The sequence below is a fragment of the Myotis lucifugus genome, unplaced genomic scaffold, assembly GCF_000147115.1.
Source record: "Myotis lucifugus unplaced genomic scaffold, Myoluc2.0 scaffold_93, whole genome shotgun sequence".
Taxonomy (NCBI): Eukaryota; Metazoa; Chordata; class Mammalia; order Chiroptera; family Vespertilionidae; genus Myotis; species Myotis lucifugus.
In genome coordinates, this window is record NW_005871141.1 from 2192739 (window position 1) to 2211784 (window position 19046).

The 19046-nt window shown below is 41.3% G+C and overlaps 1 protein-coding gene across 1 annotated transcript in view; it reads right to left on the reverse strand.

Moving 5' to 3' along the window:
• Window positions 1-19046, reverse strand: part of DSG4 (desmoglein 4) — a 35932-nt gene that overhangs the window by 3836 nt on the left and 13050 nt on the right. The window contains exons 4-14 of the mRNA XM_006091673.3: window positions 17441-17596; window positions 16949-17093; window positions 15856-16022; window positions 15449-15583; window positions 14410-14595; window positions 11369-11640; window positions 9973-10112; window positions 7401-7628; window positions 4388-4693; window positions 3071-3210; window positions 2872-2935 (exon numbers count right to left, since the gene is read on the reverse strand). Of these exons, the coding sequence (XP_006091735.2) occupies window positions 2872-2935; window positions 3071-3210; window positions 4388-4693; window positions 7401-7628; window positions 9973-10112; window positions 11369-11640; window positions 14410-14595; window positions 15449-15583; window positions 15856-16022; window positions 16949-17093; window positions 17441-17596 (1939 nt within the window). The remainder of the gene's footprint in view (window positions 1-2871; window positions 2936-3070; window positions 3211-4387; window positions 4694-7400; window positions 7629-9972; window positions 10113-11368; window positions 11641-14409; window positions 14596-15448; window positions 15584-15855; window positions 16023-16948; window positions 17094-17440; window positions 17597-19046) is intronic.

Consider the following 19046-nt stretch of genomic DNA (forward strand, 5'->3'; position numbering starts at 1 on the left):
CCCTAGACTGAAAGTGTGACAGCGAGGAGGGAGCTCCTGTGCCCGCACCAGTCAGTGCCTTCAGTGTTGCTCTGGCAAGCTCCCTGCCAGCCCAAGGTTTACGCCCTCTCCAGACCCTTCCAAAGCAGGGCAGTGATGTGTTTGTGGGAAGGAGCTCACAGTCCCGGTTCATCCTGGTGCTGGGGGAGAGCTGGCTCTCCCAGGAGCGTTCATTCTCCCCAGCCTCTGACTTGGGACACTGAGGAACCATCTCTGAGAAATCTGGGGGCTGGGAGAGGTCTGGGGGTTGGGAGAGGTCTGGGCAGCCTCTCTGCTTGTTGGTCCTGCCCAGTGGCTGTGTGTTTGCAGGAGTCTTGGGTGTGCGTGGGGAGGAGAGTACAAGACTCACAAAGCAAATGCATGTGTGAATTTAAGAAAAGTCCTTCAGTGTATTATTTAAAGAACATATTTGCTGACTTTTTCTTTCTTTTTTTTAACAGTCTCTTATAAATAATGGCTACAGTATCACTTACTCTGTACCAGGCATTATTGGAATATATACTTCATGATACACACATATACGCATATTCATATATCACATATATGTCATACATATGTAGTATATCCTATATATAATGTACAGGGTGACCCCTCAAAATATATACACACTTTAAGGGCTGACAGCTCAATTTTGAAAATGAAATGTATTTTAATAAACACTGCCTTTATAATTATACACGTTTGGGAACACCCCATGTGTGTGACATATACACATAAGCATATGTGTGTGTGTGTGTGTATCTGTGTGTATATATATGTATGTGTATATGTGTGTGTGTATATATATACACATATATATGTGTGTGTGTATCTAATCTAATAATAGACAAACATGGTAATTGACCGTACCTTTGCTATGCGTCCCATTGGCTAATCAGGGCGATATGCAAATTAACTGCCAACAAAGATGGCGGTTAACTGCCAACAAAGATGGCAGTTAATTTGCATATGTAGTCACAATGATGGGAGGTGAAAGGGGAAGGACAGTGATCGGAAACCCAGGCGGCAGGCAAGAGCCGGGTGGCAGGGCAAAGGCGTCCCTGGGAGCCGCCTTTGCCCGCCCTCCAGCCAGTGATCGGAGAAGCCGGGGTGGGGCAGAGAAGAAGCAGGCGCCAGTGTCCACCTCTTCCCTTGCCCCCCCCCCCGGCCTTGTATCGGCGACCAGAGAAGCCAGAGGGGTCCAGGGAAGAGGCCGGCGGCTGTGGCCGGTGTTCAGAGAAGTATCTGTATTTTTTTTCAAAGTACCTGTATTTTTAATAATTTCTTGACATGGTAAAAGAATTTTACATTATGATCCAAGGGTGGTGGGGTGAGGAGAAGGAGCAGCAGAACAATCCAACAAACAAAAAGGGAAACAGAAATGCATGGTGGAAGGGATTTGAAGGGTGGGTAGGGGCATTGCCCAACTAAAATGCAATTGGTTTGTTACTGAGTACAATTCATGGGAAGACAGCATCCTGACTCCTTCTCTATACAGCATATTGGGAGTAAAAATGATGCATCCAGGTGGAAATATGATTAGGGGTTGGAAGACAGACAGGGAAAGAAGAAGTCAGAAATAGACACTGAGAGAGTCACTGTCTATCTGGCTGAAAATACTGACTCTCCAGTAGTGATAGAATAAGAAAGTGGGGGATATATCTGGAAGATCCAAGAGATAGGGGGCAACTCTTCTATGGTTTTGACTTGCCCAGCAGATTTCCACATACACACGTGTACACGCCTATGTTTGCATGCACACACATATACACATAACTGACTGCCCTCCCTGGAAGCACAGAAGAAGAAGAAGCCGCCAGAAGAAGAAGCCACCCACCTTTGGTCCAGGTGCCAGTGCCTGCGGCTGGCTGCAGCCCAGGAGATGGACAAGCTACCTGCCTGAGGTCCCAGGCTGCAGCCACCCAGAGAAGCTGCCAGCCCTGTGGTCCAGGGTGCCAGCACCTGTGGCCAGGGAAATAGGTTCCCTCTTCTCCTACTGCAGTCATTACTTCAATATTCCCCTTCTGAATTTCTCTCCTGTGCTGCAACCCAACTCCACTTTTCATCGGAAGGATACGGAACAGAGAGAGCAGTGTTAAAAGCTTACATTTTTAAGCCGGTAAGGTTGGTACTTAAACATATAAATGGAAAACTAGAGTCCTTAAGGTAACAAAGGCTACAAAGGACAGGGACAGCGCATGACCAGCAATCCATATGGGGACTGAAAACTTTGCAATGATGACAATTACTGAAGATATGAATCAACTAAAATAGTTGACAGGGACAATTCTTCCATCTTTGAAAATATCTACATCAAATCTGTTTAAATAGATTTTCATCTGCATAATATAACACATTCTGACAAGACCACCACCACCACCAATGTGGTCATTGTTGTGCCGATAAATGTTTAATAACTGAGGGACCCCCCCCCCCGAGTGCACAAATTTTTGTGCACCGGGCTACTAGTGTGTGTGTGTGTATACACACACACACACACACACACACACACTCTTCACAGCAACACTTTGAAGGAGGTGCTCTCATAAACTGAATTTCAGTGATGAGAAAAGTGAGGCCCAGAGAGGTTGAGTGTTTTGTCCAGGAACTTATTACTGCTAAGATGCAGAGCTGCGAATCACAACCATGCATTCTGGCTCCAAAATTGACCATTTAAAATGCTACCCTACACCTCACTGCCTGCAGTTTAAGATAGAAAAACGAAGTGGTCACTTCTCATATACTGTCATACGAGGGGATCAACAGATAATGCTGTTTTTATAAAGGTAATTACACATGAGGTTTATTTGTCTGAATAATTTTGAAAATTTTAAAATTGTGGTGTCCACTTACCGGAGGAATCCATACGATCCTGTGTATTAGAAGCGGTTATTGGTACACATATATTTGACACATCCTGAAAAGAAAAAATATATTTAAAAAGGAATGTTTTATGTTAAATATTTAAAATGGACATCTTTCTATTTTTGTGGGCTGTGTAACTATCAAGACGTGCTCGGTTTCCATGGAAACGCCGTGTGCTTGTACTCACCCTGTCCTCAGGATGGGCCCCTTCTATTCTCCAGGACTGGATCACTCCTTCTCCGCCCTCGGGCACCGGGGCAAACCTGGTTCCCAGGCCCTCTGGCTGCCTTCGCTTGCAGCAGCAAAAGAGCAGCAAGAGCGGCGACACTGCCAGGAATGTGAAAGGCAGAGTCAGCAGGTGGCTCAGCGTAGGGAATCACAAGTGCTTCATTTTGCAGGAAATGTGGCATTATATTTAGAACCAGAGGATGGAGACAAATGTAAGAGCATCATTTCCCCCTAAGAGATCGAGAGTACACATCCATGTTTATAAATACAAACCCACCAACTCACATAGACTGTTAGACCATGTAGTCTGGGCCCTTTCCTGGCAGATTAGGAAAGCAAGTCTTTCCTCTCCTCCGAGATTCCTTAACTGGGTGGTAGCAGATTTAGGATTCAAATCAAATGTTAGGATTCCTAGTTCCCCATAAATGCATGCACATTTATAGATGTGTATTTATTCACAAGTAATCATCTGTGCATGTGTATGCATTTATAAGCCTATCTATATGTAACTATGGATTAACATTTGAGTAAATACATATTAACCTCCATGGTCATGTGTGTACGTGCAGGTCCCTGGATACGTGTATGTGTACACACACACCATCCTCTTTCTAAGAAAATCCTCAGCTTTTTAGGAAGTGGTTCAGTCACTTCCACCAGAAAGACTTGCCCACCCTTCCCACTTGGACTTAACTGCTCCTGCCATTCCGCTCTTAAAGCCTCTGCTGCAGTTCTCACTGGAAGGCTTACTTTATGCTCTGCTATGTTATACTTAGATTTGCATGTGTTCCCCATCTTTATGACCCTCACTAAGTCTAGACCTCTTTAGTTACCGTTATTGAACATGTACATGCCCTCACCTGTTCCTTTGTTTAGTTCCGGATTTTCACAAAAATTGCCATCCTATATAATAAAAGGCTAATATGCAAATCAACCAAACGGTGGAATGACTGGTCGCTATGACACACACTGACCACCAGGGGGCAGACACTCAACGCAGGAGCTGCCCTCTGATGGTCAGTGCATTCCCAGGAGCCTCTCCCAGCTCCACAGCAGCGCTAAGGGTATTAGGTGGGGAGCAGGCCTAAGCCGTTCCCGGACTGCAAGAGGGCACAGGCTGGGCTGAGGGGGCACTCCCCCCCCGCCCCCCCAGTGCATGAATTTCATGCACCGGGCCTCTAGTAGATAATAAAAGGAAATGACCAAATGAACGCAAGCCTGGTTCCAGTCTTATTTGGGAGAACTATTGCGAAGAGGGGTTTAACCCGGTACTTACAGAGCAGTAGTAGGAGGCCCAGAGCGATCATGCCAATCCCTGCTGGTCCCAGGCCAACATTTGAACCCTCAATGCGGTCGCCAGGGACAGGCCCATATATGTCGCTGGTAACTGAGCTGCCATCCCCGGTGTAGATGCCCGGAGTGCTGGAGTGCAAGCACGTTTGGCTGATGTCACAGTCACAGGCCTCTATCTTCACTGTCTGCGGCAGTTCACACGCCCGGTTGAAGCTGTCCTTCACCAGGATTGGGATTTGGTAAGCTCCCGCTGACAGCGGCTGCCCAGCCGTCAGGAGGGCAGAGGTAGCTGAAAGGGAGGAGAGGAAAGAGAAGGAAATTAAGTCACTTGCTGGTGACCCTTCCTAATACTCATGCCTGACTTAGGGCCTGATCCCTTAGTCATAGAGCTCCCTCTACTTACTAAGAAACAAAACAAAGAAACACTTATAATGAATTTTTAAGACTTTTCCTGCTGGATTGTTATCTGTACAAAGACAACAATACTTGGCCCATAATATGAACGCAATAGATATTTGTCCAATGAAGGAAGAGCATTGAGCTGAGAGGAAATATTGGAAGTCTTCAATTAAGGATTACAGTTTACAAATATCCTCCCTAAGACTGTTGTTTATCTCTTATTCATAATCATTGCCCTTTCATTTAAAATTATTCCAATAACTATTGTTTTTCTAATTCTTTTTGCTATTATTGCTTATTGATTTTCTATAGAAACTATTGCTTAAATATTGATTGAAATTTATTTATCAACCCAAGGCAGTTTGAAGATGATTAAATTTACACCTAACACATGAATAGTAATTGATTAATTCATGGCACTCAATAATAATAATTATTGCTTATTACTTTCAGTTAGCTATATGATACACCACCTAGTTGTACCAAAATTTAGCCTGGGCATAAAGTAAGACCTGAATAAAGCTGTGAAATAGTGGCATGTTAGGTGAAAACTTATTCTGTTCTTCGACACCAACATTGAAACGGCTCTGGGAATATTATCTCTAGTGTCATATATAAACGAGAGGCCTGGTGCGCGGAATTCGTGCACTTGGGGGGTTCCTCAGTCTGGCCTGACCCTTCTCGCAGTCCAGGAACCCTTGGGGGATGTCCGACTGATGGCTTAGGCCCGCTCCCCGCTTCTGGTTGAGCGGCGCTCCCCCTGTGGGGAGCGCACAGATCACCATGGGGCGGCTCTTGTGTTGAGCGTCTGCCCCCTGGTGGTCTGTGCACGTCATAGCGACCAGTTGTTCTGCAGTTCGGTTAATTTGCATATTAGCCTTTTATTATATAGGAGATATATATATATATATATATAACTGGCAAATCTATAATATCATTGAATATCATTACCAATCTCCATGTTGAACATTCTTATATTTTTTACTCATAGTGTTTAGGATCTGAATGACGAAAATGTGGCTAGAAATTATTGTTTAAGAATGGACTATTGGACTTTATAGGGAAAGGTGAATTCAGAGTTGTCTTAATTTTAATAGAGTTGCTTTAATATGCTTAGCTTTCTAAAAGATTACAGTGGTTTTGTGGAGACGAGCAAAAAGGTTTTATGGGGAAAACATTTCTTTCTTTGGCTAAGTCCCTAGTGGGGGCATTTTCCCCAGCATTAGTTTATGGTTTCTCCTTCCTGTGGATGGAGAAGCTTGGTGACCTCAGAAAGGGGGAGTGTTTGCTCTCACCTTGGGCTCTAGCATATGACCTCCACCCTCCCACCCCCACCCCTGCCTCCAAAGTCTTTCCTATTTTACCAAGTGACTGTGAGATTAGGGAGCCAGCTTAGCCCAAATGAGGCCCTCTCTGAGCATTTCACTTTCTAATTGATATTTAACATTTCAGGGAAAAGAACCTAAAGTATATTAAATATTATGTTGCCCGAAATTTACTCTTCATTTTAATCATTGCTTTCATTTTTATATAGCAAAAATACTAACACACATACATTCTGGGATATTTATACTTTACATACTTCGGTTGATGCATTCCTTTGTATCTAAATGCTTCATATAATTCTAATTTTAATGCTGCTTAGTACTACATCTTAATATGTACCACACTTTGCCTAACTATTCATCTAATATTGCACAATTGGATTTAAATTTTTATTCTTACAAATAAGTCTGAGCTCATAGCTCTTTATAGAAACAACTAGAGGCCCAGTGCATGAATTTGTGCACCAGTGGGGTCCCTTGGCCTGGCCTGCGGGATTCAGCCGAAACCAGTTCTCCAACTTCCCCTGAGGGGTCCCAGATTGCAAGAGGGTGCAGGCCAGGCCGAGAGAACCCACCAGTGCATGATCGGGGCCAGGGGGAGACGCAGGAGGGCTCCAGGGCATGTCTGGCCCATCTTGCTCAGTCCCGAACGGCCAGATCCCAGCAGCAAGTTAACCTACCGGTTGGAGCGTCTGCCCCCTGGTGGTCAGTGCACGTCATAGTGGGTGATTAAGCGGCCTTAGCATATCATTAGCATATTATGCTTTGATTGGTTGAATGGACGACCGAACGACCGGACACTTAGCATATTAGGCTTTTATTATATAGGATTTCTTTGACCTAATATGCTTCTAAGTGAGTAGAAAATGTGTAGATGTAAATCTATGGCATACCTGAGTTTCAGAGACATTTAAGTGATTTGCCTGAAATAATTTAGGCTGGGGAATTGTGACATCTGGCGAGTTTGTCAAGAGTTCTGTTTATTTCAAACTGATAAAATATTTGTGTAGCACCCCATCTATATAAAATAATGGCTAAACTGATCTTTACATACTACTATTTGTAAATGCAGCATTGATAAGACATTTTTACTTTTATTTCAGTTCAACATTTTCCCAAATAGCATAAATGTGCATATTAATTATTTTCATTTAATATGAATATGGTGAGAATTATGGAAACAGAGATAGAAAATATGACATGGCTTGACTAATTACTGGTAATTGTTTTTGCTTTTGGTCTTTAAAGTGAGCAAGTTTGCATTCCACTTACCATTTACTGATTTGATATCCCATAAGTTAGCTGTCCCTGGTGGCTGATCAACAACACAGAAGGTGAAGGGAGACCCGTAAGAATGATGGTTAATGTCTCTCGCGGATATAAGGATGGATGGAGAGGCGGTGCAGATGGCATTACTTTCAGCAACAATGACTGGACAGTAGTCATTGACATCAGGAACTTCAATGCAGATGGTTCCCGTAGCCGTTTTCCCAGAGCCATCTGGAAGGGCAAAGCATCATGGGTGTTGGGATGAATGGTGTCAGGGAGAAATTTCCTTCTCACATCCCCTGGCAATGCCACAGCACATAGGAGCAGTATGAGGGACTCCTGAGATGGAGCGTGATGGGTTCCTGCCTACGTCATGGCCCTGAAGCCACCTGGCCTCTGCTCACAACCCTCCAGACACTCTGCCTTCTTCCCAGTTTTTTGGACAAGTTTCCTTCTAACTCAAGACTCCTTGGCATCCTAGTCACTCTTCCTAAAATGCTTTCACCTCCATCTTACTCTGCCAACTCCTCTGCATCCTAAGATGCAAAAGGAAATGTCCTTCCTGGAGGTTTGCTGCTGTCGATTCCCACCCCGGCCCTGTAACTGAGACCCCCAGAAAGCTCCGAGCCTCCATTTCAGGATGCTTATTGACTCCTGGGTTGTTGAAATAACCACAATTTAAATGAAATAACTACTTGTCTATATTTTTTCTTTCCATTTTGTTTAATTCCACCCATTAGATGCTATTTCTCTCGGAGAAGGTACTTCAGAAAACAAATATAAAAATATTTCATTTTTCCCCCCCTAACCTCTTTGGAATAAATTTTAGGTTAGTATAGTTTATCAAAAAGGGCAAGGTGCCAGGAAATAGTAGGCTGGGTTTTAGTTCACTTTTCTACTTTTATGTTCTGTTACAATGAATAAAGAATTATTTTGTTTTTAACTTGTGAAGGGTCTTAGTTTTATCATTTGTAAACTAGAACATTATCATCTCTTGGGTATTTTACTAGCTCATTTTTGGAGAAGTTAACTTCTCTTAAAGATGATTTTTGTGTGCCTAAGTGGAGAGCCATCTGGTTAACCACAGGATAATAGACTGGAAGGCTGTCTGTGCCCTACATGGTTTTGTGCAGTAGGTTCTTAATTCCTGCTTCAGCTTGGACTTTCCAGGCTTAGGCTCTCATTAGAGAGCCATCGGGTCATCCCACAGCTGGTTGTCTGTATCCTTCTCTGCCCCTCCAGGGCTTTCTCAGGGCCGTCAGATGTGGCAACCCACAGCTCATGTTATTGCTGACAGTGTTTGCTCCGGTGTCGTTTGCTACATAAAGAGCTGTGGCCCCTCATCTTTGAACAAACAGCCTTATCTGAACCCCTAGGAGGCCTCTGTGCCAGGGCATACACTCTGCTTATGAATGAACGATGGCCCTGTGTGTAGTCTTTTGTCGATACATTTTTGATAGTGTTTTTCTCTTTCTCTATTCATTTGAAATGACTAATTTTTATCCTAGTTTTTGAAGACTTTCACATATGGCCAATGGACGACCTTAGGCTCTGATCAGCATGCTGAGTCCATGTCAGAAGAGGCCTTCTAGAATTCTGATAATAACTGAGGCGATGTTGTTTCTGTAACTGTCCCAGATGTGAAATATGACACTCACAGGATGAAAACCAGAATGTATGCGTTGTAATTGCTTGGGCGTTACCATGGTTTCTTTTATAATCTTACGCTGCCCATTTATCTCTCTCTGTGTTTACTACTGTAAAGCTCAGATATAAACTTAGTGCAAACCTGCAGTATCTGTCTTCTGATAGGAATGTCTCTGGGACTTCTGGTTTCCTCCCTTGCCGGTTACTGACCTTTTTTTGTGTGTGTGTCGTTTTGTTATGCAGTGGTTGGTTTCCTAGGCAGTGCTCCTGAGAATCATTAACTATTGATAAACAAATGTCTGTTGCTACGCACCTAGAGGAAGGCCTAATAGATTTTCCCATGTGAAAAGCAGCTCAGGGACAAGTAATTCAGTGCATCTGTGCTGAGGACCTCTAGTTCGGATCTTATATTTGCAATAGCCTTGTGCTTCTTGCTCCCTAACATCTTACTTGGGCCACATGTCTAACAGGCGGCACTCACGCAGGCCTCCAGGTGGCTCAGCGGCAGTGACTGCAGCGGCTCTGCAGTGGGGCACCGCCTTTCCTGCAGCCCATCCCCAGTGAGCTTCCCGCACATCTTGCCGCACTTGTAACATTCCCAACACACTCTGCAGATCCGGTGAACCATCTCAAGCGATAAGGCCATAAACAGAAAATGAATTTTCTTTGTATGTTTTAACTTTTTTGCTTTACACTGTCTGATACAACTCTTTTTTAGAAGTAGGTGAAATAAATTATGACAAATGTAAATTGTGATTGTAAGTGTACTGAATTCAGTTCTTGGTCTAAGGCACTTAGAACTCTGTAAATCTTGTAGACACCCCTGAATGATATTTTAGTTGAGTCAATCTACTACCAACATTAGAATAATATTCGTACTTAATGCAAACTAATAATTTGATGAAAACATTGAATATAAATTTCTTACCATCTACAGCCAGGATCTCTGCTGTGTATATCCCATTGGTAATATATTTTGACTTCTTATCAAATTCCCTAGAAAATTGTATCTCGCCAGTCCTCGAGTCAACTTTTAACCAGCTGCCAGCATCATGTCCTATGATATACCTGTTTTTAAGGAAATAAGTTCATCATTTGCTTATATGAAAGTTAATAAGTTTAGTCAAACCCAATGCATTAAACTTATATATGGTGTTTGCTGCTTTACAGTAATAATTGATTTGGATTATAAAATGTATCTATGTCAATAAAATTCTAACATTGAACATATTAGTGCACACAGTTTTAAAATTTCATAATTTTTACTCCTCTACTTGTTTATATAATTGCTCATAAAATGTATAAGTCTATTTCAGGTTTGTTTATTAAATCATAGCAATATCAAGGAAATATCCTTTATTCATTTCACGTGGATGTATCAGTTGCTCCTCAGTTTTAAGGTATATTGGTTTCAGAGCACTTCATTGTTGGCCTTTCAGAGGTTGTGGTATCATTTATTCCATTAGTGTGTATGGGTTTTGCGACTTATAATTGATTCAAAGTGCTTGGGCGAAGATCTTTTGTCTGCACCAGGCACAATTTTAAGTTCCCATGGCCCTTATCTGACATCCCCTTTTCCTCTATCCCATACTGACAGACTCCATAAGTGTTGATGTCGTTTAATTTGTTAGCTGATTAAATAATCAAAATTGTTCCAATCAAAGCAATTTCTAAGTCAACAGACTGTTCACTCAAAAAATACTGGGCGTAAGAAGGGAGACAAGAAAAGGATATAAAGAATATTTATATATTTCACTATAATTATTTTCCAGACTATCTTATATAGGTCTAACTCATGTATAATATATATACCTCGTGCCCCTAATTCCTACTTTTCTGTTTTCTAATTCTGACTCTACATTATTTTAGCTTCAATACTATCCTTCTTTATAAGGTTAAGTAGAAGGTTGAAATTAGCCCCAAAGTTATAGATAACACAGGTTAAAAAAAACACACAAGCGGTGACTCATCTTTTATGATGTCTTACTGTTTACGATATGGCTTAGTCAGCCCAGGTCCAGGGTGGTACCACTGGCCATAAAAGATCAAAGAGACTCACAGAGTAACTGAAGGTGATTCTTTGATCTTACAATTGCTCCCTGGACACAATTACTCTTACACCCAGTTGGAGCCCTTACAGCCTGTAAAACACGATTAACATTCTAAGAACATGCCAGTGCCACAATAGTGTTCTATAGCAGGTGAACAGGCAAAGCAAAACTCCAAAAATAATTCAAGCCCCACACACTGGCACCTGCTCCACGAATCAGCACTGGATAGAACCACGCTTTGCCACTCTAACACAAGCAAAGGGTTTGCAGTACCTGACATTCGTGGCAGGATTCCCTGTGTCCAAATCTACAGCCGTGTATGTGCCAAGAACATAATTCGTTAAGGAATCTCCTCTGACTCCTTCTTGCACACTGAAAGTCATGGAGTTTGGATCAAATGTGGGTCCTTCTCGTACGTTAATGACCTGAATTCTCACAGGGGTTGAATGCATTCGGAATCGAGAGGCAACTGAGTGGTGAAATTCAGCTTGGTTTTTGACTCCAATGCTAAGATGAATATTAGGCATTTGTTCATAATCCAGCATCTGAAATGATAGAAATTAAAAACTCTGAAACAGCAAAAGATTTATTTTGACAGATTAAGAAACCATGGTAAGGACACAACTACACCAGCATAAAGTCCAGGAGTTATGCAATTCTGATTGTGAATTGATAAATTTTATTTATTATGGCATGAGGTGTATTTCAGACATGTGATCCCTTTTATCTTTTAGATAATGAGGTGTATAGGTCATTTAGGCCTGTGAATTTAAATTGGACTCAAATCTGGAGTTTTGAACTTCATATATAAAAACCCTGGAATGAAAAATGATCTTTTTTTCCAAATGAGGTATTTATGACAAATAAAAAATAAAATTAGAATGAAGTAAAGAATGTCCATAACTGTTAACTGAATACATAGGCCCGAGTTTCCTATGTAGAATTCACACCTGAGCATTTCTGAAAGTATAATCAACAGATTATTAATATTTTCTTTTTGTTAAAATTCTAATTGAGTAGCAATTCCTCTCAAAGTTGAAGTGAATGTATATGTACACACATACATATATTTGTATTGTGTGTTAGTATTTCAATACATATTTATCAGTAAATAGCAAAAAGAAAGTTGTTATTGACAGAAATTTTAAATTTCCGTTTTGTCTTTTAAAACTACAAGTTCCTTGAGAATGGAGATCATGTCCCATTCACTTTCATATCTGTAGCGCATCGCAATTCTTAATAAATTGGAGTTGAACTAAATCATTTATAATGCCCTCCACTAAGAAAAAGGTTATAGAAAGCTCAGTCAAAAGCCTTGACTGAGGGTGGCTTGAGTAAAGGTCATTAGTGACATCATTCCAAACGCCAAATCCCAGGGGAATTACACATACATTATCTAAACACACAGTTCTTCCGGCTATGTGCTAACACACACATTAAGGGGTTTCACTCCATCTTAACTAGCCTTGTCAAATTATTTTGATGTTTTTAAGCATATTTTTCTGCTCTCTTTAAGAGACTTGGGAAGTTATGCAGGGGAAAAAATAGATATTAATAGATATTTTGTCTACACAGCATCTAACACTACCTTAATCAATTTTCATAAATTGAATCCAATAGTTTTATTTTTCAATAAACTAAGTATGTCTTTAAAACACTTTGGCTCTCACAGAAGACAGTTATATAAGTCATAGATGGTCATTGCTTGAATTACTCTTTTTTGTGTTCACTAGAATGACAAGCATAAAACGTAAAGGTTTTTTCCATAATTTTGATGACCATTTTATAAATTTGTGCACCACATGATTTCCATGCTAATGGTTGTGTTTCGTGGTAAAGTAGTAATGTTTTAATTGCTCCAGATAATTTAAAAAAGAACAGAGAAAGACTCAATATGTAAACGATATTTTCGTATTTCAAGGAGTCTAAATGGCTGATAAAAGTCTCACAGGGATAGAGCAAAGCAGTGACAACATTGAATGATCACCAGGGGTCAAACTAAGTGTGTGTGTGCGTCTGTCTGTATGTATACTCATAGCTGGAAGTTCTGTCTATGTTGTTAGTAGTAATTGTGTTTGAGAAATTAATCTCCTTTATTGCATCGATGTTCATTTGAATCTTATTAGTTTGTAGTTTTGTTTCTAATTTGTACCTTTAGATTATATTGCAGCCCATTAAGTAAAAATGGAAAGTAGTTTGAGAAAAGCTAATCTATAGGAAAAAGCCAAGCCCTGTAGGTTCATATTCAAGTTTCTCAGCAGACCGGCTCCCACTCAGCATCTCCATTCCTGAATCTCATTGCTTCTCTAGGCGGATACTCTGCACGGCTCCACAGAGGTGCTCACATGCCCTGCATGTGCATTACATGTTCTTACCTGTATGTGTGCTCACTTCATTTCCCACCTGAGCAGTCTCAGTTAGAAGGTCCTGCTTAACTTATTCCCTGTATGAAATATTTTCAGACAGATCTAGCTCAAAGGCATTCCCCCCTCTGATATCAGTAATTCTCTCAGCTTTCACCCATTTAGCAATTGATTATGTTTTATATGACATCTGTACTACTATTTATTATGTTTTTTTATAATATACTAGAGGCCCAGTGCATGAAATTTGTGCATGGGTAGGGTTCCCTAGCTGCTGCTGGCTGCCGGCCGGCTGGGGCCTCCCTTCCCCAGGCTGCCTGCCACCACCGCCAGCTGGGGCGGGGCCGGCCAGGGAGAGGGGTTGCGGGCAGTTGGCTGGCTTGCCCCGGCCCCTGGTTGAACTCCCGGTCGAACTCCCGGTTGAGGGGACAATTTGTATATTGGGCTTTTATTATATAGGATTTTTATTGATTTCAGAGGGGAAATGAGAGGGAGAGAGAGATAGAAACATCAATGATAAGAGAATCATTGATGGGCTGCCTCCTACACACCCCCTATTAGGGATTGAACCCACAATCTGGGCATGTGCTCTAACTGGGAATTGAACCATGACCTCCTAGTTCATAGGTTGACACTCAACAGCTGAGCCATGCCAGCTGGGGTATTTACTATGTTTTTAACTCTCATATTATTTTCTAACGTGGGGGTCCTTGTCTTGACTTCTCAACTACACATTGGACACTGTGAGAACAAAATAGCCTTATTTTTCTTGGTAATAAATAATGTGTTGCTTGGCTGGCAGTCTCAGTAAGTAAGGAAGCTTACTTAGGGCGCTTGTTCACAGAAATAGTATTCAAGGCTGTGGGTGGGTTGCTTTTTGTAGGCGGATCCTGTCTCTGAGAGTATTTTAAAACATCTTTAAAAGAAAAAGTTGCAGATCTCATACTGTACCTTGACGACTCTCAAAATGCCTTCATTGGTTCGTGGGTCTGTTTGAATCTCAAACCAATTCCCATCATTCCCGGAGAGAATTAAATATTTTGCCAGCCAATTATCCGTGCCTTCCTCATCAAGATCAGTGGCTTTTAACCGCATCAGTTCCGAACTCAAACAGTTCTCCTCAATGCTTGCTGAGTACTGAGTGACACAGACCAATTTTGTAATCAGTGAATTTTCAAAAGAGGAAAGTTAGCTTCAAATCCTGAATTATCATTTATAATACTAACAACAAACTGTGTCAGAGATTTCTGTGTCGTTATTAAATGACATATATTCAACGAGAAATCTAAGAGTAAAATAATTATAAGATAATAGTAGAAGTGATTTTCATGTGCTATATGTAAAACTAGGGCCAGAGTGCATTGTTTCATTTTCCTTGTTTATTTTTCATTTTCCATACCTTCCTCCTTTTCTATAAAAGGCCAGATAATAAATATATTAGGCTCTGTAGGCCTGAGATTAGTGCTGTAACTACTCATTTTTGCTGCTGTAGCATTAGAACAGCCACAGACAACATGTAAAGGAATGAGTACCACTGTGGTCCAATAGAAAAAATATTTTTACCTAAACAAATGGCAAGCAGATTTGGCTCTGCTGATTTTGATTTTATGCTTCTTTCTGCCTAAGACTGAAAGTGGAAGTTGAGAATGTTTGGGACTCTGTTAGAATTGATTCAGTAAATCATCAGGCATATACAATCCATCAACATTGTTATAGGATTCCCAGAATGATATTAATAAATTTCTACACTTCTTCGAATGGAATATATGGAGGAGATTGGTTTATTGTTTTCACAGAGGAGATCATTATGGAATAGTGAGTGACTCAAAGGCAAATACCCCAAATTAAGATTCATTATTATACATAAAAAATGTCGAGGTTTATATAGTAAAGCTGAGGACATTCATACATGTAAAAGAACCACAACTAGTGGGAAAGTAAATTGATGGTTGACATTTATGTAAAAGGGATGATAAGAGAAACAGCTTACGGAAGTTCTCTCCAAGGTGGGGAAATTATCGTTGACATCTAAGACCTGGATCCTACAGGCACACTCAGAGGAGAGTCCATCTGCAGCTCCGTCTCGGTCCGAGCCCCGCACGAGGAGGTTGTACATGCTGTGCTCCTTGATTAAGATGAAAAAGAATTATAAGACTTAGGTCTTCATTTGAATAAAACCCAACACATTCTCATGTCATTATTCCCCTGTTCTTTTATAATTTTATATAATATATTAATTTAATTTTTAATCTATATAATTTTCATTTAAAATAATGTTTGGATTCTTTTTCCTTCCCCCCTTTACACTGGACGAAGGGCATACATGCATTATTTCATCTCCGTATTTTCAAAAACGGTATCCTTTATTTCTTCGCATTCGTTCCCGGAAGGCTTTACCTCTCTGTCGAGGAAGCTGGACATGGTGCGGACCTCGCCGGTGTACCTGTTCAGGATGAACATTGGTGCACCTGCTGGCTCCTGAGAGATGATCTTGTAGGCGATTTTAGAGTTCAGGTGATTGTCTTCATCTGCATCGGTGGCACTTAACTTCACTACCAGTGTGTCTAGAAATGAAGATGGAGATGGAGAGTGTTGGGGACTCTGTTAAAATCAACTTGGTAAATCAGCAGGCAAAGGAAGAAAGAATGGTTGGCCTTCTCATGCAGGCTCTCTCTTCTAGTTATCCATGAGCATGGACAGGGTGGGGCAAAAGTGGGTTTACAGTTGTTTGTATGGACAATCATAAATCTATATATAAAAACGTAAGTGACCTGTCGACCACTTGACCCGTTGACTGCTTGACTGGTCGAACAGTCGCTGTGATGCTCACTGACCACCAGGGAGCAGACGCTCAATGCAGGAGCTTCCCCCTGGTGGTCAGTGCGCTCCCACAGTGGGAGTGCTGCTCAGCTGACTGGGATGAGTGGGGCTGGGATGGGCGGGAGCAGCTCCTTCACAGATCCCCACAGGTTACGCCTAGGGACCCCACTGGTGCACGAATCCGTGCACTGGGCATCTAGTAACTAATAACTAATAATATAAGAATAAACTGTGTTTCGCGTACTCACACCTATGAACCTACTTTTGCCCCACCCTGTCTTACTATAACTTTAGCTACACCATTAATGACAAAAATCACAGTGATTTGCTTATTAAAACACTTTATAAAGTACTTGCACTCCTTAAATGCTTTAAATTACTTATATTTCAATCTCCTAAAGCAGGGGTCCTCAAACTTTTTAAATAGGGGGCCAGTTCACTGTCCCTCAGACCGTTGGAGGGCCGGACTATAGTTTAAAAAAAAACTATGAACAAATTCCTATGCACACTGCACATACCTTATTTTGAAGTAAAAAAACAAAATGGGAACAAATACAATATTTGTATTTGCATGTGGCCCGCGGGCCATAGTTTGAGGACCCCTGTCCTAAAGCTTTGTCCAAGAGGAATAGAAGTGGCACAATGCAGAGAAGGAGATTGGTCTACTCACTCGCATCGCTGTTTTCTTCAATGCTGCCTGTGTACACATTTTGTGTAAAGACTGGAGGGTTGTCATTTATGTCCATAACTTTGACTCTAAGCTCAAGAGGCCTTTCTAAGTCTTCACCCCGTGCATTCAGAGCCCGGCAATAGATCTGTGGAAAGTTGGAAAAAACCTGTCTTTCTCCACCAAAGGAAATTCAGTTACGTGCTTGAAAATATATAAGGAAACGTGCAGAGAAACAATGTTCTCAGACAATTGAGACTACTTTTACAGTCTAGTAATTTAAATATTGTCAAGACATTTGATCATGTGCTTATATAATGCACCAGAGAATTCTGAACCATAATCTATTTTCATACTCTTCCTACCTTCTCAAGCCCTTTATTCAGTTTCATTCTACCGTGTTTTATCAGAAGTAGGCATTCCTGGGATGAATTTTTTTTTTTTAAAGGCATGAAAAATAATACGTTTAAATCAAAGCACACTGCTGTGACTTACCAGGAAAAGTGGAGTTATCTCTCTGTCCACCACGGAGGTGATGTTAATTTCCCCCGTCTGAGGATTAATGGCGAACACTCCGTATGGTGGCCGATCAATGCCTACCCCAGAGATGCGGTACGTAATCTTCTGGCTCACTTCGCAGTCTGATCGGATCTATGAGAAAGCGGCGAGGATTTAGGGCGGATATGAACTTCATAGGGTGGTGGAACGAGGAGGGAAAGGCTCTGCAGCCAGATAGGTCTTATATTGAAACCCGGCACCGTGACATAGGCCTGTGTGACCTTGGAAAATGCACTTAATTTTGTCAAGTACTGGTTTGTAATGGGATAATACAACTTATATCCCAGGCTTGTTGTGGGGATTGTATGAGGTAACATGTATACACCCCACCCCAATGACTGACATAGGGCACACCTACGTCTGATGCTAGATTTGTTATTATTAACGTTACGTTGTTCATGTCTCTGATTTGTTTTGCACATAGAGGAAGTGTTTAACAGAAAAACTCAGAATCTTTACTATTTTGTAAGAAGACTGTGTTGTATTAATATGTACTCTGCTTAGACTTGGATTTGAGATTCAATCAAAATGGTAGATCATTTGAATTAAGAAAATCAGAAGGGAAATACAGTGTTTAGAGATATTGGCAATAATTTTGTAAGTCAAAACCTACCATATCACTCACCTGCCAAACAGAGCTTATGACACATATTCTGCTATCTAGATTATGTTTTCATAGGTTTACATCTATGGCTCATAAATTTAAACAAAGGTAGTTTAAAATTGGAAATCTAACCAATATACTAAAGATGAGAACACTCAATAAAATACTAAGACTTGTTACCCACATATCCACAAGTAAGTAAAGGCAGCTAGAAATGCAACTTGGATGAGCTCCACTCTAGTCCAAAGATCTTATTTATGTAAACAAAAATCCAGGAAATCCCTCAAATGCAAATATAAAGGAGAGAATATGCAATACCAGCGGGTAATATAAAGCTGTAAATGTGAGTTGGATGGGAACCATATCAATTTAAAAGCTTTCCAAAATTTTGAAAACATCTGAGAGAGAATAGATCTCTTTTCTTGAGCTGAGATTATATCTGTAATGTCACTGCTGCTTCCTGTAGTTGATGTAAAGCTTTACGGAAGTTCTGATAAACCACTACCTTTGATTGCAATAGTGGCCCGAGGCCAAGAGGCCTAGAAAGAGCTAGTGAAGCTGTTCATGCGGATCCTGCCCTTCACGGATCAACTTATGACACATTCTTCCTCAACGCTCCTTCCTTATTGAGAGCCACTCTGAAACAGCGTTTAGGCTCTCCGAGCTTCTGGATCTAGTGAGACTGCCGGCTGGTCAGGAGAATGTTGGTGTATGCAGGCGTGTCCTAGAGCGGGCAGGTGAGGAGAAGCAGACATGTATGCAGACATGTGTATGCAGGCATGTCCTAGAGCGGGCGGGTGAGGAGAAGCAGACATGTGTATGCAGACATGTGTATGCAGGCATGTCCTAGAGCGGGCGGGTGAGGAGAAGCAGACATGTGTATGCAGACATGTGTATGCAGGCATGTCCTAGAGCGGGCGGGTGAGGAGAAGCAGACAT